Consider the following 21732-nt stretch of genomic DNA (forward strand, 5'->3'; position numbering starts at 1 on the left):
CATCCTTTTATTATCCTGGGAGATAGCCTGCTGCCAGCTATTGAAGTTGTATGGACCCTTTTAGTGTATTACAAAAGGCTGAGAGTAATACAAAATGTTCACACTACAGAATACACTGGAGGTATAGGAAATTCAGCAGTAAAAGCATGACGTTCAAGTAGTACATCATGTCCTACGCGTTTTGGACACATGCTATCCTTAGTTATGGCACAAATTTTTATGGAAGTGTTCCTAGATTTCCTCCAGTATGCTGTATCCGTAGCAGGCCCCCGTGCACCGTCCTATATGTGTGGTCAGATATATTGAAGCTACAGACTCCCTTTTCAATATCATACCTTCCTATACCATACGCATATCTTGAACGGAGAGGACAAACAGTGTGTAAACAGATACTAAAATATTTCAAATAACTTTGCTATATAAGAGAAGCAATAAAATACATGTGCTTTATTTCATCTGTAACATATAATATTCTGTTTTTCTAGACAGATCTGCAATATGTGCATAGCGTTGTTGGCAGTTTACAGAAAGAGTAAGTACATTTTGATAAGTGCATGTACATAAATAGCATGTCATCTCAACAGGTAATTATTAGCCATCATATTGATGATAACGAGGATGTATTACTTATTCATGACTGTAAATATCTGCTTCTCACGCTTTCCATAAAGCTTTTATAGAGCTTGCCGCCAGAACTACACAGCTCCTACCATTGTGCGTAGAGGTCAGAACTGCAGTTCCGGCTCCTGAGCTACTGCAGAACAGCTGATCGTGAGACTCCTGCTGATTGAATATTCATGGCCTATGCTTAGAATAGGCCCTCAGGATAAAAGAACTAGAAAACCCCATTTAAAGGCTAAGTACACCTTCGGAGGCAATTTATTTTTGAAGACTGAATTTTACAAATTTCTGACTAAAAATCATTTTTTCAATTGGCCTTTATTAAAAATATTGAGCTTTTCTGTCACAAAGGGTTAACTGTTTTTCTAGCTCTGCGACTGGTACTGTCACTATTTGCCGCTCATCTAATAAACTTTGGCAGTCATTATCAAACTGGTGTAAAGTAGAACTGGCTTAGTTGCCCCTAGCAACCAATCAGATTTCTTCTTTCATTTTCCAAAGGAGCTGTCCAAAATGAAAGGTGGAAACTGATTGGGGCAACTGAGCCACTTCTACTTTACACCAATTTGATAAATGACCCCCCTTTTCTCTAAACGACTGAGAGGTCATAAACACTTATTTAAGCCACATTCTTATCAGTAAGATCAGAACTGAGCTATAAGGAGGGTTTAGGAGGTCAAAGAGCAGAGATAAGGAGTCCTTCAGCTCCTGGTCTGCCGGAAAAGAGATAAAATCCAGAGGCTGTTACTAGAGAATCTCAGCATAGTACATAAAAAAAGACGCCATATTTTAAAATCTTTTTTAGCTCAAAATGAGTACAATGCAATAATTAAAAAAAAATTGCCCCCAAAGGTGTACATAGCCTATAAGTACTCTGCATATACTTTCTATTGATGCAGATGTGTCACCTAAATTTCATACATAGCAGGTGAGTATGAATCTTCAATTTCAGGGGGCAAGCTGCAAACGCTTGCTTAAAAATCTATATCAGAAAACCCCTTTTAAGATCATTTTCAAAGTTGCTTCATTTTAATTTTCTATGCAAATTGATTATAAAGGTGGACAGATCCTTAATATTTTTCCTATAGTTATTTCTGCATTTGCTCTTGTACGTTGGTTATTAGTTCACGTACATTTCCACACTCTCTTTTTAGTGTATAAATATATTCAAATATGAACACTATAATTTGATATTTCAAGTTTTTAGCTGATTTTAAATTAGAAAAAAGTTGAGGCTAAAGGGAAAAGCTGCTCACTGTTTATAGAGTAGTGCTCACTATGACAAATTTAGCTTATTCATGTATGTAAGGCCATATACAGCTACATGAATGGATAAACATGGCTTCCGTAGATGATTACAGTTTATCGCTGTGTGTTGAGGTCTGTCCCTTTAGCTGATCACTGGCCCAAACTTCTTTAATAAAGTTCTGATCTTCTTGAATCCATTCACACTATACAGATTTATTATACACAGTATTATGTAGTGTATTGGTGAGTAACCGGAAAATTGTAAGGACTTTAAATTCCCTGGGCAGTCCTGCATGTAATTGCCAGGTCACTACAGAATTTTGAGGTAGAGATTCCAATAGCAATATAACAGTAAATCCTCTAATATATTCTGACATGCATGTTCATATGTAGCTTCTGCAGTCAGTGAGCTTATTTGAATTTTTATACTGGAAGCACCAGACATGCAACACATAAATCGTTCCATAGTGTAATAGATTCAGCAGAATAGAGAAAAGAAAGCTGTGCCTCTGGAGACACCAGTTAGAAGGTAGCTTTCCTATTAAGTTAATATTCTACCTTAAAAAAGCCTTGGGACATAATTTAGGATTATAGCCAAGCCAGTGCCTCATCTGCAGGCAGCTATTTTGGGTTGATTATCTCTCATCTGTACAGACAGAGAGAACTGGCTTAACTGGGGGAGAGGCCTTTGTGGGAATTCTGGGGGAGTCACTATTTCTGAGCTTTCTGTACACAGGTCTGCTGTATTGTATAGTACACTGTTAGTATAGTACAGTAGATGCACGGTCGGGCAGGATCTCAGTTTGTTCTGTGAAATACAGCCATCACCGGGATGTGTTTCCCAGACCGAACATGCAAAGCTATCCGGCAACCCATTATAGTCAGTGGGATCCGGTGGGTACATGGCGTTATCCAGCTATACTAAATCGGGAGAACACTGGCAGCCTGCCTTATAACTTTGCCGCAAGTGTGAATTTAGCCTAACAAGGGAAGTTAATAGCAATGAGTCTTATGCTAGGCTGAAATATTCTGTAAAGCCCAGATATTTGCTGTTTGTTGAGCTTCTGATTTACTTTTTAGGTATAGTTTTATTGTCACATGCAGAGTCAATAACCGTAAATTGTGTCATCTGTTTTTATTAGATTCTCGACCGAAATCAGCTCTGGTTTAGTGGAAGTGATTTCTCCACCTGCTACCTATTATCCAGATTTGACAAATTTAAAGGAGACATTTGGGGACTCCAAGGAAAGGGTTAGGTAAGTAATATGAAGTTAACACAGTAATACTGCCGGAAGAAACACTTTTTGGGATGTGATGTAAGCAACCACTCATGCTGTTGGTTGGGTGTTATGATGTAAAACAAAAAATCCTGCACATAGGACCGCTCCTAATTTTACATTTGCAAACAAAGATTTATTGCAAAATTTATTTTATCACAAATTAAAGGTAAGAAATTTAAAACAATCCACGCTTGCTATCATGTCTCTGGCCCCCAATAAAATCAAAGGACCAACCACTTGGCAATTTTTAAATTATGTCCACAGCAACAACACAAAAACATACATAAATCTCAAAGTATTATTCCAGGCTCCACACCGGAATAAATATAACAATCAGTAAGGCTACTTTCATACTGGTGGCAGCAGGGATCCGACCGGCTGTTCCCCCGCCAGGGCAGCCTGCCAGAATAGGCTACCGCAAGTGTGAAGGTAGCTTAATAAATATAACAATTATGCAGAATCAAAGCAATTCAAGCCAAATAGACGCGAAAAGTATGTAGATAACACCAAAGCAGATTTGTCCTTGTAGGTGTCGGCAATAGCACGCCTTCTACAGGGGCAGTGTAAATATGCTACCTCACTCTGATGAAGCCGTGTTATACGGATACCTGTGGGGTACTCACAAGGACAGGTCTGCTTTGGTGATATCTGCATATTTGTGACATATAATTCTTTTGATACTGCATGATTACGCATGATACCGCAAAACACATACGGTCGTGTGCATGTAGCCTATTTACTGTAAGGGTATACTTATGTGTCGTTCATCTGATTCATGAAAATACTAAATTTTTTCTGTGTTTATTTGATTCACATTGCAATGGGAATTATAGAGTTTTATACAGTATGTAATACATAATGTGGCTTATTAAAGTAAAGTTAAGCCATTTTGGCTTTTTGGTCCTGAACAGTAGTACAGTACTTTGCAGCAATTTGCCTTTTAACCCTTTCATGACCGGGCCCACATTTATTTATTTTTTGTGCATGTGGTGGTTTAGTGGCCCTAACTTTTTTTATTTGTTTGACTACCAAAATAATTTTTATGATGTTTTTACTTAGGAGTTTTTATTAGCATGTTTTTTTGGGGGAGATTTCTTATTTTTTTTGTTTACCGTATATACTCGAGTATAAGCCGACCCGAGTATAAGCAGAGGCCCCTAATTTTACCCCAAAAAAAGGGAAAAATTATTGACTAGAGTATAAGACTAGGGTGGGAAATGCAGCTATAATGCAGAGTGTATGTGTATATAATGCACACACTCTACATTATATACACACATCTGCAAGAGGGTGACTCAAATTGATGGGAGTCTGACTCTGACTCCCTGTATTTAATGCAGAGTGTGTGCATTATATACACACACACTCTGCATTAAATACAGGGAGCCATCCACAGATCTCCCCCTAAACAGTGCCATCCACAGATCTCCCCCCTAAACAGTGCCATCCACAGATCTCCCCCCTAAACAGTGCCATCCACAGATCTCCCCCTAAACAGTGCCATCCACAGATCTCCCCCCTAAACAGTGCCATCCACAGATCTCCCCCCTAAACAGTGCCATCCACAGATCTCCCCCCTAAACAGTGCCATCCACAGATCTCCCCCTAAACAGTGCCATCCACAGATCTCCCCCTAAACAGTGTCATCCACAGATTCCCCCTCCCCGACGCTCACAGCAGTATATTTATAAACTACCGTAATCAGTAACTACTTTAACTTTAATCAACAGTCACCGCTCATTGCTGAGCTCTTTACTCAGATTATTTGGATATGGGATATCTTACCGGTACTTTGTCTTAGCTCCGGTAATAGCAGGCAGTGCAGGGGGCGGCGCTTACTTACTGACGTCACGCGCCTGCTCCCACTAGGCGGCGCATGCGCGTGACGTCAGTGAGTGAGCGCCGCCCCCCGCACTGCCTGCTATTACCGGAGCTAGACTAGACTCGAGTATAAGACGAGGGGGATTTTTGAGCACAAAAATATGTGCCAAAAAACTCGTCTTATACTCGAGTATATACGGTAATTTGGGAAAAACTGTTTTAAAAAGTCATTTTTTTTATTATAGCTTTTTATTTCTTAAATATTAAAACTGACACAAAAATTCATTATTGCAATGGGTTTTCTATATTGTGACTATCGTTTTGATATATAACATGTATAGGTTTGAGTGAATGGGGCGACTATGGTGACTGCGTCCATTAGCGACTGCATTTTTTATTCGTATTTTTTATTTTTTTTTACTTATATTTTTATTTTGGGCACATATGTCCCCCAAGAGGTCATTAAAAGACCTCTGGAGGACACTGACTTGATATTTATTTATTTTTTACACTTTTATTGTCTCCACTGTAACTGGGGCATCCACAGGCGCCCCACTTATAGCAGAAAAGAGCCCCCTGTGGGGGCATTACACACAGACAGAGCTGATCAGGGTCTCCTTAGACCCTGCAGCTCTGCTCCTGCCCCGAGACACCCAGCGGTCACATGACAGACAGAACTAATAGAGGAATCGGCTCGGCCGCTTCCTGCTCTCCCTCCCTGCGCTTATGTACTGCTCTCCTGCCGGCACTGGAGAAGGACAGAGCTCCAATAAACTGCTCCTGTCTTCTCCTCAGGGTCCCAACCTTCTCCTCATATATATATATATATATATATATATATATATATATATATATATATATATAATATATTATATTACAAAGAAAATCAAGAGCGCTTCCGTACAAAAAATCCACCAAGGATTTCGCTGCACAGTGTATATAATGGGCTTTGCTGCTGCCGCCCAGGATACAAAATTGATTGAATGTTAGTTACCTTACGGTATAAACTTACATTGGCGCTGGTAGGTAGAAATGTAACAGATTGAGTACAGTGGCTAGATGAATGTTCCGCTATAATAGAAAATGAGTATCAATTGACGATGCGATGAAATAATCACCGCGGAGGTAGTTACCTTTTCTTTAGATGTGAGCTGGCAAAACAATCTAGGTTCTTTGGATGCTTACACAGTTCCTGTTCGGCCGAATCTGTAGTCTGCTCCCTCGCACCACACAGCTACCGGCCGGAGCAGTGTGAATGCTGGTAGGTGAGCAGTGAAGATTTGCTTTTCCTCACACTTCCCTACACGCAGGAACGGGAACTGTGTAAGCATCCAAAGAACCTAGATTGTTTTGCCAGCTCACATCTAAAGAAAAGGTAACTACCACCGCGGTGATTATTTCATCGCATCGTCAATTGAAACTCATTTTCTATTATAGCGGAACATTCATCTAGCCACTGTACTCAATCTGTTACATTTCTACCTACCAGCGCCAATGTAAGTTTATACCGTAAGGTAACTAACATTCAATCATATATTATTATATATATATTATATAATCTCCCCATCATGAAACCCTTACAGTATGAGATGCACATACATTCACTGCTCCAAAAATATTCATACTGTGCTAGCCACTACATAAGGAAATATGTGTTATGTATTCCTGTAATATAGATGTGATAATATTAATTTATCTTGTTTTTTTTTTTACCTTCTGTTACAGATGGCGAACCAAACAAAATTTAGATTATTGTTTCCTGATGATGTACGCTCAGAGGAAGGGTATTTATTACATCCAGGTAAATAGGTGTCTTAATTCTTAAATCTTGCTGACTAGCATGTGCTTTAAACCATATGTATGAGTTTACTTTACGTCTTGTTGGCTTACACGTGTCAATAACGTGTTCTCATTGATTTTGATTAAGTGACAATAATTATCTGTATTTTTAAAGCTTGAAGATGATATTGTTGCCAAGCAAAATTACTTCAGTACAATAAAGAACTTTGCACTTCAGCTGTCTAATGACGAGTGGATGATACTGGAGTTTTCTCAGCTGGGATTCATTGGTAAGACACGGTACTTTTACTATGTAAAATCATAGTATGCTGCATAGTTAATGTGAGCTCTAGTGAATCGGTCTGTGAGAGCTGGACATGGACAATCTGCAATAGAAACAGGACTGTTTGTGTACATCTAGGTAGCCATTGTATTGGAGGAGTTGATCATAGAAACCAGTCAAGTGGACCATTGAAGAATTTGCACTTGAATCTGGTTGGTTACTTTGGGAAGTTTCTCCGCTTTAGTTTTACACTAGTTTTGATAACTAGTTTAATTGCATATCTAGTCTGAATATGTGTTGCTAGGCCAGCTATGGTCCCCAAAATCTGTTCTTGGAGACTATACTGCTTTAAAGGGGTTAAATACTGATGACCTATCCTCTGGGTGCGGGGGTCTGACACCCAGGAGCCTTGCTGATCAGCTGTTTGAGAAAGAAGTGGCACACGCAGTAGCGTTGCGGCCTTCTATCAGCTTTCCCTAGGCCGCGAAGACACATTCATCGGTCTAATGGCCTAGGCGCAGCTCAACCCCATAGAAGGGAATGGGGCTGAGCTGCGATATCAAGCACAGTCACTATGCTATGTACGGCGATGTGCTTGGTGAGCATGGAGAGCGCCGGTGCCTTCTCAAACAGCTGATCCGCGGGGGTCCTGAGTATCTGACCCTCTCTGATCAGATACTGGATAGGTCTTCAGTATTTAAATCTCTGAAAAAACCTTTTAAGAAGCGTATTTCACAGTTTGAGCACATGCAGTGCTCTGTGCAAGTTCTGCACCATTGTCTCAATGTCAGTGCATGGGAACCCCAAATGGTCACATTTTGAAGGTTTCCCATTAACCCTTTAGCTGTCAGGACAATTTTTATATTTCTGACAAACGCAAATAAATAAACCTGAATTATAAGATCAAAAAATATTGTGCCCCATTCCCATTCTGGCCCTTTGTGATTCTTAAAATCCACGTACAAAATTCAGCACAGAATGATACAGTTTTTCACCATGTTCTTTTAACCAGTGGGCAAAAAAAGCATTTTCATCTTGGGGTTTTTGGTGCGGATCCACCCCTAAAAAACAAGCAGAAAACGCATTGACACACACACAGAGCCGTTTTTTGACCCGTCCCATATATTCCAATTGGAGGTTCAGCATGTTTTCCGCCCCAAAATGGGGCATGCTGCTTCATTTTTCCATGTGGAAAAAAATCAAATGCTGTTTCCCATTGAAATGGATAGGAGGCTGTTTTGAGGCGGCTTTTGGAGCACTCCAGAATCAGCTGCAGATAATTCAGTGTGAACTGGCCCTTATGCAGTTTTGCATCGAAATGTAACATTTTGTAAATAACACCAAGCTGTAGAGAAAAAAGATATGGATTAGGCTACTTTCACACTTGCGGCAGGACGGATCCGACATGCTGTTCACCATGTCGGATCCGTCCTGCGGCTATTTCGCCGGACCGCCGCTCCGTCCCCATTGACTATAATGGGGACGGGGGCGGAGCTACGGCGGTGCACGGCGAAAGGCCGCCGGACTAAAATTACTGCATGTCAGGCATTTTAGTCTGGCGGCTTTCGCCGTGCACCACGGTGCTGCGTCGGAGCTCTACCCCCGTCCCCATTATAGTCAATGGGGACGGAGCGGCGGCACGGCGAAAATGCTGCAGGACGGATCCGACATGGTGAACAGCATGTCGGATCCATCCTGCCGCAAGTGTGAAAGTACCCTTAGACATCCACATGTCAGGCAGTGATCTATTGCTTCCCAAAATCATTTATAAACATGTACATGAGGCACTTAGATCAAATGTAAAGGCACAATCACCACATCAAGGTGACCTCTTTTGAGTGGGTCCCTACTTTGAGTGGAACCCTCAAAATTTGGCACAGCACCACATGGTAACCACCATCCCCTCAACACAGCAACTGCAGGCGGCAAGAGCCAACAGCCAAAGAACACCCTTGCTGATGGACCAGAAGTGAGCACCAACATAACAGAGATGAAGCTGTTTTGTATGGAGGAATGGGCCAAAATTCCTCCAAGCCGATGTGCAGGACTATTCAACAACTGCCAGAAACGTTGTTGGTGGGAGGTCCCACCAGATACTGAAAGCAAAGGTTCACCCACTTTTACCTAAATGGGTGATATTGTATTATTTTCCTCAATAAATAAATTACCAAGTCTAATATTATTGACTCATTTCTTTGATTTGGCCATCTTTATCTTTAGGACTTTTATGTGAAAATCTGATGTAGTTTTAGTTCACATTTATGCAGAAATATATATACAATTCTGAAGGGCTCACTAACTTTCAAGCACCACTGTAAGTAACACTATTGATTTTGTTTGCAGGAAAAATGTTTCAAGCTCCTGATATGACTCTTATTGTCGAGTTCATCTTTATGTTCTACAAGGAGAAGCCAATTGACTGGCTACTTGACCACATCTTATGGGTAAAAGTCTGTAACCCAGAAAAAGACGCAGTAAGTATTCTTAAAGTGACATTCATATTCTAAGGATGTATAACATGCTCATGGTTTGTATCACCACTACTGGCAGTAGTACAGACATTAGCATGGAAACATGCTTTACATCAAATTGACAGTAGGCACTACCCTAGCTGGAGAGATAACATACTCCTCAACTTAGTTTATTTCCATGAAGAGTCATTAAGGCAAGCATGCTCTACAATATGGATTACATTCCTTGTACAGGATACATCTGTTGCTTGACAGTATAAAAGCCGTGGTTTTATTAAACAGACTGAGCACAAACTTCTGCCTGAACCAGCACAGCAGGCCAGATATATGCAACTAAAGGAAGTCATGGAATCTTTTTGCTTTAAAATACAATTGTTGTGGGTCATTTTGTGAGTGAGAGAATGAGATCTTGCTATTTTGACACATGTAAAGGGAATCTGTCAGCAGCTCTTGCCATGCTAAATGGCTGACAGCACTAGGTATTGGCTGGGGAGAGCAGTACAAACAAATGATTTTAGGGAGCTTTTGTCATGGAATAGTGAGAATATAAACTTTTTATTCTGCCTGAACAGCACCTGAATTCTGAAATCAAAATTCTTTTGTAATTGCATGCATTTAAAATGTAGTATAGCCACTAAGTTATTCACTAAAATCTACCTGTATAGCGCCACCTGCTGTTTGCTCTTTTTCAAAAATTCTTTGTCCCGCACACTGAGATGGAAGCACATGCTCAGTTCCATCCTTGAATGTCCACCAGCTGCAGCTGAAAGTACACACTCCCGGAGAAAGGACACCCCCTCCCAGAAATAACTCTAGCAAAGCAAGTTAAGCAGTGAATGGGGGAAACTCTAGATCCATGTTCTTCCATTTTTTTTTTTTTTTAAACAGAAACATTGTGACAGGCAAAAATCCAATCTTCGAATCCGGTTTAGACCTTCCCTCTTCCAGCATGTCGGTCTGCACTCCTCATTAGCAGGGAAAATACAGAAACTCACAGTAAGTAGAAGCACATTTTACACATTATTTATTTATTTTTTCTCATATGCTGCAATTTCCCAGCGGCTCCAAAGTTGTATTGGAGCTATAATTTGGATGTAACCATTAACCCCCGTTTCTGATACTAGAACTAGCCAAATCCATAGTGGTGTTAAAAACCATACATTATCAAATAAGATATCAATTAAACAATGTCTTATTTGATAATGTATGGTTTTTAACACCTTTTATGATAGAATAATTACTATGGATTTAACTACTATTTACTATTAATAAACCTAGTATATGTATGAAATACAGTTGGTAAATGCCTGCTAACTAACAAACCTCTAACAAAGAAGTGACAGGAGGGGTGAGCCACTATAATCAAAAGTAGCAAACAGCATTTATTTATACAGTAGAGAACTGGTAAACCCCAGATGCACTCTGTAAGGGGGCATTTACAAGGTGTTTTGTGGTCCACCAATCCAAAAAACATGGATAACGGCCATGCTGTTCAACACCTGGTGTTCCACCCCTCAGATGCCACAGTTAATGGCAACAACGCCATCTAAATGGTTAGACAGAAGGATCCTTCTGTCACTCGATTGGTGCCTCCAAATGTGATCTTAGGGTGCTAATGTATTGCTATGTTGGGCAGCCTATTAGGACCTTTCAGGGGCTGGTCCTATTAGACTGCCTGTAAGTTTTACTCTGACAGGCATAAAACACTGCAATGCAAAAACCTATTTCTGTTAGCTGCTCTGCCGTAGGGAGAGTGACTGAGCATGCCTCAATAGCAGCACTTAGCTCTGTGCACATTGCCATAACAGGTGGCACCCTACCACGTAAGTAAAGTCAGAACTCATCCCTGGATTGTTTTTAACAGCTTGTAAGTGGAAAATATACTTAATGGGAATCTGTCACCAGCTTTATGCTTTTCCATATTAAATCAGCAGCAGGGGGTGGGGAGAGCCACGAGCTCATGAATATCAGGACTTATCCACAGACACTTAAAACTGTTCAACTGTTCAATAGTTCTGGTACTATTGCTATGGGTAATTTTGATAAATGGAGCTCCATATTCCCTCACCATACTATTGGCTATGGAGATATCTTGTTATTAATGTAAGCACTACATGTTTGGTGCACAGTGTTGCTTAGATTTGTTCCTCTACTTTTCCTTTAGGATAAAGATTTCTTAAAACCATTATTGCATAAAATTCACGTGAATCCTCCAGCTGAAGTTTCAACATCCCTAAAAGTATATCAAGGTCACGCTCTCGAAAAGACTTACTTGGGGGAGGACTTCTTCTGGGCTATCACCCCAATGGCCGGAGACTACATTCTGTTCAAGTTTGATAAGCCAGTGCATGTTGAAAGGTCAGTCTTTGTTTTAGGGTTGACTGCTGTACAGCAGCGTTCAGCTAAAGGTGGCCATACACATTAGTCCAAAGTTGATCAAAATGGATGATTTCAAGCAAAATTAATGTTTGTCAATTGAAATTTAACAACAAACAATTGTTTTTGCCGACTGATGACACACTATTACCGTCTGAAATTAATTTTGTCTGATAGGTAAATGAAAGAAAGATTGTTCAGGGATGAAATTGCCCGCTGACCTTGAACATGTATGGCCAGTTTGAACAACTGTAACGGCCAATATGGACTAAAATTAGTATAATCTTGTCTGCAAAATGAATGTTCAGCTGCAACTTCTGTCTAATGTGTATGGTCACCTTAATTGTACCAGTAGTTTCTGATCTTTAGATGTCCTTTATATAAGGTCTTGAGGCGGCCATACAATCAATAGCTGCCAGCTGAACCATCTGGCTATCTCTCCCAACTCCCTCCCGGCTTATCTCTTGAGAGAACAAAAGGATTGGGCAAAAATATGAATTACTCCAGATCCTTGTCTTCCGTAACATCATCTGTTGGGGGGAGGATCAGGAAGTCCCTGCACACATTAGTGATGCATTTCTGTGTCCGTTCAGAGTTTTAAATATACATTTACCTCAATCTAGCAGTTGCACCATTCACACACAGATCACTCTTATACATGTACTGTAATTAAACAATTGTGTTCTGAAGCCTGTGAAATGTATTTGGCAACCTTAAGGTGAACATCCACCTTTTAACTTCCTGTCATTTTTAGCTTCAAGATTCTGTGCTGATTAAAGATGTATTAAAAATGATGGGAGTAATAGCTTCTTATTGTGGTACAGATATACAGAGCTGATTTAGTTCAGTGTATAACAGCATTCAGTAAACTCCCCCTAGTGGTGGCTGCAGGCAGCCAAAATGTTATCTTTTAACTCATAAAAAGTGTACCATATGAAAAGAATACACAAAAAGAATGGTGTTGCCACCATAGCTCAGAAGTTGTTTTTCATTGCCTTTCCCAGCTCTGTGATTCGGGTTTGCTTTGATGCTGCTAGTGCTTGCAGTGGGTGCGATTACCAATGTAAAGGACAGCAGACAGTGCCTGTATTTATCACTGCCAGAGTGTCCCTCTATTATAGTCAGTAAGGTTCTGCTCTAATGACTCCTGCAGTTTTTTTTGTCACTGGCTCTGCATTGTTTGCAGCCCAGCAGTTGAAAGACATTCACTCCAGATTGTGGGAGGAGGGCGAGCCAGAGAGCAGTGATGTGATTGATGTACATCAGAGAGAGGGGGAGTGAGATGGGGGATAGTCCACCTGATCATTGTACCCCGTGTCATGGGACTGCGTGTGGGATCAAATTACGGAGGCATCTCAGCTACAGGCACTAAATTAGTCACTGCAGGGAAACCATATACAAATCCTCTGTAATGTCTAGTCAGGGGATTTAGAGCTCTGTATCAGGAGGAAATGTAGCTTCTGATGTACTGGTACTTTTATGGGGTTGTCTCACTTCAGCAAATGTCATTTATCATGTAGGCTAAGTTAATACAAGCCACTTACTAATGTATTGTGATTCTCCATATTGCCGCCTGGCTTGATTAGTTTTTCCAACACATTATACACTGCTCGTTTTCAGGGGTTACGGCCACTGCTGCAGCGCAGATATGAGGTGGCTGGAACAGGAGCTGCTGCGCATGTGTGCCCATGCGTACTCCCCCAGTCCTGGCCACCAGAGAGGCCGGTGCTTTTTGCTATAGTGTACAAGCACGGCCACCTCTGCTGGATTGCATGGTCATAATCATATGGAAATGAGCAGTGTATAATGCGATTAAAAAAATGAACCGGCAAAGGAAGCAATATGGACAATCACAATACATTAGTAAGTGTGGGTTCACATCACATTTTTCCCAGCCTCAGACTGATGCCATACAGTGGCATCCTTCTCCATAGTGTTCCATTATAAAAAAAAATGTATACTTTTTTTTTACCATTGTAAAGAAAGGTATACTTTATTTTTATTTTTTTCGGACTCTGCAAGATACAAGAACGTGGTGTGCTTTTTTTTCTAACGTATACGTCAAACGGAGGCATAAAACTTGATTTGAACCCACCTTAAGTGCCTTGTATTAACTTTGTCTACATGATAAATGCCATTTGCTGAAGTGAGACACCCCTTTAATACCATGGTATTCAAGGGTATATATTCACTAGTTACTTTGTATATTCAAAAAAAGAAATCTTGGAAAGATTACTAAACATCACACATGTTATATAGTATGTAGTTAGAGCACTTACTATAGACTAGAGGAGAAAGTGCATTTACATGTAGACATATATACATGTCCCTGGACTTAGGATGCATGGACAGCTCCTTTGGCGAATGCACTTCATTTACATGGGAAAAACAATTGAATCTTTTGCTTTGTCAAATCAACTTGGTTTTTAGAGTAAAATAACACACTTTTGTACGATTATTAAAAGTGGAGATCTCCTCCGTCAGCAAGGTAGGTAGTGACCATCCTTCTAATTTCTAGTTTAAAGGGGCTGAGCAGTCACATGAGAAATCAGATACAATGTCCTATTAATTACACCCAGCTTTCTATTTGGTCTGCAAACTCTGTTCTGCCTTTACATGACCACAAGATTTTGGCATTCCCTGATGCAGCATGGCGTCCCAGCTACTAATCATGTGATGTTCCCTCCATGTAGTTCCGCCCCATTAGATGGAGCGTGCCAGACATGGTATATAAAGCTGGGCTTTCTTAGTAAGTCGTGTACTATTAAGATACTTTCAGTACTACTCTTTCTTATCTCACCGCACAACCGCTTTAAATTCAATTTTTATATTTTGTTTGTAGAAAAAACACCTCCAATTTCTCTCTGTTATGATCATAAATTCATCATATGTTTCCATGAACAATACAGATTGCTTGGATTCCTTACCTGAATCAGTTTGAGGATCCTGATGCTAATCCTGGTAACATGACCTTAGTCAACACATTAACCTTAGCACACCCCTTCAGAGTGCTGCTTATCACAGTCTGGCGGCACCTTTTCTTATAAAGTAGATTTATGTGGGGAGATAATCTGGCAGATTATTGGGAACAAACGTTCCTGCGAACGCTTGTTCCCAACAATCTGCCCATGTAATCGGTTAGGTGTGGTTTGTGTATGCTAGAATAATCTTTCCGTCTCTTAATTTACCTCACAGTAGAGAACATAATTATGTCTTGTCATTTATGCATGTTTCAAGGGTCCTTTACACTGGCCACCAATCAGCCAGATAATCGCTAACAAGCGTTTGAAGGTAGATAGATTTCAAACTGCTGATCATGATCTTTCTTGCTGCTTTGCTTACCATTCACTGGTCTCTGCTTCTAGGCAACACAGACCCTCCTCCTGCTGTCTCCTTCCTCGCAGGTCCTGCTGCCAGGCTCTCTTTGTTTCTCCATCCTGTGTCTGTAGGGAGCGCACGCTCCCTTCTGCTGTTAATGGGCCAGCCCATGCACCCTAATCTTCGGCAGCCAATGACAGGCAATAAATTGTCTAGCTTGCTAGTTCCCTTCAGAGGTGTGCTGTATAATGTTGTCTGCCTGTGTACCAACTTTCAGCCTGTTTACTGGATTCTGGACCCTCCGCTGACTGACCCTCCGTATTGACCCTTCCCTGCCTGCTCTGACCTCAGACCATTTACCCTGTTGCACGTACCTTGCCTGTCCTCACCTCTGCCTGTCTCCAACTAAGATGTTGTCTGACCAGTGTCTGACACCTGTAGGACAGCTGTCAAACATAGAGGCTGCTCCAGAAGGTATCTGCCTGGTGGCCTGCAGCAAAATCCAGATCCCTGTACAGGGGTTAAAGGGTGAATACCAGGGGACTGTCAGGTCAAAGTCAAATCTGTTGGTCGACACAGTGGTTCCACACCTATTTATTTTACTCCATTATATAGCACTACTATATTCTGCAGTGCTTTACAGACCTTAGCATCAAGCTGTCCCCAATGGGGCTCATAATCTAAGTTCCCTATCAGTACGGTATGTCTTTGCGAGTATGGAAGGAAACCGTAGTACCCAGAGGAAACCCATGCAAACATACAAACTCCATGCAGATGTTGTCCATGGTCGGATTCAAACCTAGGACCCCAGAGCTGCAGGGTACAAGTGCTAACCACTGAGCCACCATGCTGCCATAACAACTGATCTCTCTAATTGAAGAATGCAATTGACGATATGGGCAAATGGTGAGCAATTAGGTTGACTCTCCTCAATCCAGTGTTAAGCTATAATAATATAATAGCAGGTCAGGCAGCAGACATAAAAGATAAATTGAATTTATCAAGTTGAGAACCTCCTGCCAATATGGTCTGAAACTCAGTCAGCTCCATAACATATGAATCACAACCACCTGATGCGATCGGCAGCAGGCACATGTGGAGTCAGTCCTAACGGCAGTATTATACAATACCAAAGATTGATGAGACAAACCGGTTCTCCAGTACTAGATAAATATGTGAGAGACAAGAGAGGAATATGACTGAGAATTTCAGCCCAATCAATATCTGTAAAGGTCCCTAAGCCTAGTCTTAACTGTTAATGGAAATGCTCTTAGGAAGCACGAGAGAAAAATGACTAAGTCTATGCTTTAATTTTTAGGTATCTGTTCCGCAGTGGAAACTCTGAACATCCTGGAGACTTGTTAACAAACACAAGTGTGGAAGTTTTACCTTACCAGGTATAGTATGTCTATGAAAGAGATAATGGAAATAGATTTTTCCGCTTTTGTATTATTGATGACCTATCCTCAAGATAGGTCATCAATATCAGATCGGCGGGGGCCCGACTACCGGCACACCACTGATCAGCTGTTCGTGCGAGCTCTGTTCTCCTCACTGTTTACCTGCTCTCCGTCGCCATTGTAGAGGTGAGCAGGTGTAATTATAGCTCCGCTGTCTCCATTCAATTCAGTGGGACAGCTCTGTCCTACTCACTTATATGAGTGCTGCGTTATCTTCAAACAGCTGGTCTGCAGGGGTGCCAGCAGTCGGGCCCCTGCCGATCTGATATTGATGACCTTTCCTGAGGATAGGTAATCAATATTACAAAAGCGGACAACCCCTTTAATGTAAGTATTTCACTTTAGAATTACATTGTTCTCTAGTCAATAAATCATTACTATGCTCACCATTTGACGTAGTTTACATTAGAATTGCAATGCATTCTTTGTGATTGCATTTCAGTTTATTGTATGGAGTGGCGTTTGTAATTTTGCATATTTCAGAGCTAAAATGCATGCTCAACATGTGTGTTGGTGAATAGCATTTTGGGAAGTGTAGTCAGTACACAAGCCTTGTTCCAGGTCATTACATAAGAAAAACTCATTTCACCAGTGAATTAAAAGTTAGGGAATTATTTGTAGACTAGACTGTTGATTTTTTCCCCCAGTAGAATTATGAATACAGCTCTGGGCTATATTCTACTTCTCACACAGCTGAAAAGGGTGCTGCATTTTCAGGAGATTTCGGTTAGTAAGTTGCTCTCAACTAATCAGTATCTCCAAAGGAGCTATCAGCAATTTTGTTTAGCAGGCAATGCACCCAATGTTATTTTTACTGATGCCAAGCACAACATTCAGCCCCCCTCCTATCTGGTTCTGGAAACTCAACAGTGCGAGCTGTTGTTAGTTTAACCCTTTCTCCGCATCTTTATCACTTCCGTTGTTTAACGGACTTCTGTCTTATAACCAAGCTGCTTTAATCCTAACAGTGACAACCCTGACATGGTGATTTTCTTTTTAGAAAGTTATTTTGGACTTAAAGAAGGAAGCCAGAGACATACTCCTTTCAGATGGTTTTGTTAGAATAGGTAAGATGTTGTTAATGTACCTTGTTATCTTTGTAGTGCAGTTTACATTGCAAGTGTTTGTTCACGATAATATAGATGTCATCATTGATTCCCTGTTTATGTTTACTCTGACTTTATTGGTTTTCAAAGTGTGACAATTACAGAAAAACAAGGTAACAGGCAGGGAATAATCATTATTGCAGGATCATGTAGGATCCCCAACACATTAAGCAGAAACGTGCCCGTAGGTAAAGTAACCCATTTTGTATTTACATACAATTCAATGATCTAATGTATGAGGAGGCAAACATTTAAACCTAACACATACAGGTAGTTGCATTAAATTATAGCCTACCATACAACTGATGTTGCTGGAAAATAACCATAGAATACTAAGCACAAACTTAAAGTAATATAATATGTGAGGAAGTGGGAAGGAAGAGTTAGAAAGAATGGGAGAGCGAAAAGGGAGAAAGGGGTGAGTGGGTCTGTAAGTCAGTGCAGGAGCTAGACAGTTTCTCCAGTGAAGATTAAAGGGGTTGTCCGAGTTATGAAAAAAAATAAAAAATATAGCATGTGATAATTACATTAACCCATTGTGTAAGGTAATTTTATCACAGGCAGAGGGGAGGATTTTGTGTGGGAGTGTCTGAGTGTATTGTACGGGGTTACTGGTTGTTTTACAAAACCCTGTGGGTGGTACTAATGTGTAAGAATGTGTATATAAGAACAATAAACACACAGCTCTAGCTGTCCACTGCTTTACCCTCAACACAGAGCTTGGTCTCGTTCTTGGGGGGATTGTATGCTGTTCCAGTTCGACTGCTAGGAGTGTAAACCTTTTGATATGGTTTTTCCTATTCGGCTGTATGCAGCATTCATATGGTTTCCAGTTCGGGAGATTGGTGTCTTTTTTTTTTTAATCAGATACATTTTTATTATCATTTTTTTGTCTTTCTCAAGCATCAATAAGACATTGTTTACAAACAATGGGCATGTACAATATCAATCATATATAGTATATACAATACACACCACATGACTACAAAAGACATGGCATATATCTATGCATAGAATCAAATGGAATATTCAATTTTAACGTAAACCCGTAACCACCCATCAACAAGTAACCCTACAATCCCACCCCCCACCCAGACCCCACAAGAGCAGGACACAATCATGGTGGTTTCTCTTCAGCTCCACATTCCTGGAGCGCCGGCACCGTACTAATAACTCTTATATTAACAATCAGCATCAATTCCCAGTCACCTATACATCCATAAGGTATTATTATTCAACTCATGCACCATACCCTGTTTACATGTAGAACAGTCTTCATCAATTATCAGCATATATCCATCATATACATCACCAGCTGTGGGTTACCTCTCCCTTTTTCCACACTCAGAATCACACCTCAGGTTTACATACAATCTCCTCCATTAACATACTCAACGAGCACTCAGTAGGCTTCTTGTAAGCGCTAACCAGGGGCTACAACATCCAGAGTTATCAATCCAGCTGCCCCATATTGCCTCAAATTTAGACAGACATTTCCTTTTTTGATAAACACCCCTCTCAAGGCAAATCACCACATTCAATCTAGCTATATATTCTGAGATAATTGGGGGCACTGCCTGGATCCATTTTGCCGCTAACGTTTTCCTCGCCTGATATAGCATTCTCTCTATCCCAGTAGCTATTACAGATTGTATATTAACTTCTGGCAGTAATCCTAAATTTTGGGGTCTAGCTTAAACTTGGTGTTATATACCTTATTTATAAGATGTAATACTGCCTTCCAGTAAGATGTCAATGAGGGGCACGACCACATCATATGTAATAGACCAGCTTCAGCACTTCCAGATTTCGGACAATTTGGACTATCTCTGTAACCTATTTTATGTAAAAACACCGGGGTCTTATATACTCTGTGTATTAAGTACAAATGGGAAAGACGTGCAGCTTCACTAAGAGATAATGTAGGGGTAAGTTCTATTGCCTCTGACCATTGTTCATCCGTGAGCTTACCTAGATCCCTTTCCCAGTGATGTCTGCTTTTCAATGGGTGTCCTTTAAGAAAATCCTCCAATAAATTCTGATACACTACAGAGATCGCTCCTTTTACTGATCCAGCAGCTACCACTGTGCTCAGTGTATGATTAGATGCAAACACTATCGGAGCTACTTTGAATTGAGCATCCAATGCATGCCTGAGTTGCAAGTACCTATAGAATTGTGAAGAGGGTAACCCAAATTCAGAACATAGTTGCTGATATTGTTTTAGAATCCCACCCGAATAGATATGACCTAAGTTCCATATTCCTTTATCATTCCACCTAGTGAATCCATTCAGGCCCTCCAATTCATGGAGCGCCGGATTGTTCCAAATAGGCGAGATATTGGTTAATCCCACTATCCCTAAAATATTTCTAGCATAATTCCATACCTTCCTCATGAGCATCAATATTGGGATACGTCCTACTTCCCCTTTCACTTCTCCTTCAATAGCTGCCAGTGGGGGAGATTTGTTTGATACCCATCTCATCAGACAACCACTCTTTCCACCTGGGTCACCTACCACCCCCCATCCCTTGAAGTGTTGCAATTGGGCCGACAAGAAATACAGCATAGGATTAGGTAGAGCAAGACCTCCTGCATCCTTATTCCTCTGCAGTATTTCATACTTTATTCTGCCCCTATTGTTTTTCCATATAAAGAAACAAAATAATTGTTGTATTTTATGGAAGTAATGCACAGGGATCCATATGGGGGAATTGTGCAGAATATAGAGCAACTGAGGCATGAATATCATTCTTAGCAGATTACCTCTACCTATTAACGACAGAGGCAATTTATGCCATACAGCAATCTTACTTTTAAATTTCTCTATCAAGGGTAGGAGGTTATTAGTAATATATTCTAGGGATCGACCGATATTGATTTTTTTAGGGCCGATACCGATACCGATAATTTGTGAACTTTTAGGCCGATAGCCGATAATTTATACCGATATTCTGGGAATTTTCATTTTTGAGAAAAAATAAAAAATTCCTACACAAATCTGCTGAAAATTAATATGTTTATTGTTAATGTGTATTTTTTTTTATAAATCTTTTTCATTTATACTTAATATTTTTGTGTTTTTTTTTTACTAACTTTTAGCCCCCTTAGGGACTAGAACCCTTGTCCTATTCCCCCTGATAGAGCTCTATCAGGGTGAATAGGAGCTCACACTGTCCCTGCTGCTCTGTGCTTTGTGCACACAGCAGCATGGAGCCGAACATGGCAGCCAGGGCTTCAATAGCGTCCTGGCTGCCATGGTAACCGATCGGAGCCCCAGGCTTACACTGCTGGGGCTCCGATCGGAGGAGGAGGGGAGAGGGGATCCTGTGGCCACTGCCACCAATGAGTAATACTGGGTGGGAGGGGGGGGCGCACTGCGCCACCAATGTTTTTACTATTGGCCGGGATTGGGGTGGGGGGCGCACTGCGCCACCAATGATTAATGCTGGGGAGCTTGGGGGGGCGCACTGCGCCACCAATGAAGATAAGTCTCTCAATCATTCATATACAGGAGGCGGGAGCTGGCTGCAGAATCACATAGCCGGCTCCCGACCTCTATGAGCGGTGGCTGCTATCCGCGGCACCTGAGGAGTTAACTACCGCGGATCGCAGCTATCGCTCATAGAGGTCAGGAGCCGGCTATGTGAATCTGCAGCCAGCTCCCGCCTCCTGTATATGAATGAATGAAAGACTCCTCTTCATTGGTGGCGCAGCGGCCACAGCCCCTCCCCTCCTCTTGTCTTCTCTCCTGTCATTGGCGGCAGCACAGGGGGAGGGAGACACTGCTTCCTTCTCCCCTGTGCTGCGGAGGGAACACAGAACGCGCTGAGAGCAGCGCGTTCTGTGTTCCCAATACGTTATCGGTATATCGGCAAAATAGATGCCGATACCGATAACGTTCAAAATCCTCAATATCGGCTGATAATATCGGCCAAACCGATAATCGGTCGATCCCTAATATAT

The 21732-nt window shown here is 41.1% G+C and overlaps 1 protein-coding gene across 1 annotated transcript in view; it reads left to right on the plus strand.

The window, feature by feature from the left end:
* MGAT4A (alpha-1,3-mannosyl-glycoprotein 4-beta-N-acetylglucosaminyltransferase A) overlaps positions 1 to 21732 on the plus strand; it is a 79724-nt gene that overhangs the window by 41610 nt on the left and 16382 nt on the right. Inside the window, exons 6-14 of the mRNA XM_040425105.1 lie at positions 486 to 532; positions 3012 to 3125; positions 6696 to 6771; positions 6925 to 7039; positions 9376 to 9506; positions 10392 to 10499; positions 11668 to 11861; positions 16516 to 16594; positions 17658 to 17724. Of these exons, the coding sequence (XP_040281039.1) occupies positions 486 to 532; positions 3012 to 3125; positions 6696 to 6771; positions 6925 to 7039; positions 9376 to 9506; positions 10392 to 10499; positions 11668 to 11861; positions 16516 to 16594; positions 17658 to 17724 (931 nt within the window). The remainder of the gene's footprint in view (positions 1 to 485; positions 533 to 3011; positions 3126 to 6695; positions 6772 to 6924; positions 7040 to 9375; positions 9507 to 10391; positions 10500 to 11667; positions 11862 to 16515; positions 16595 to 17657; positions 17725 to 21732) is intronic.

This window comes from Bufo bufo, chromosome 3, assembly GCF_905171765.1.
Source record: "Bufo bufo chromosome 3, aBufBuf1.1, whole genome shotgun sequence".
In the NCBI taxonomy this organism is placed as follows: domain Eukaryota; kingdom Metazoa; phylum Chordata; class Amphibia; order Anura; family Bufonidae; genus Bufo; species Bufo bufo.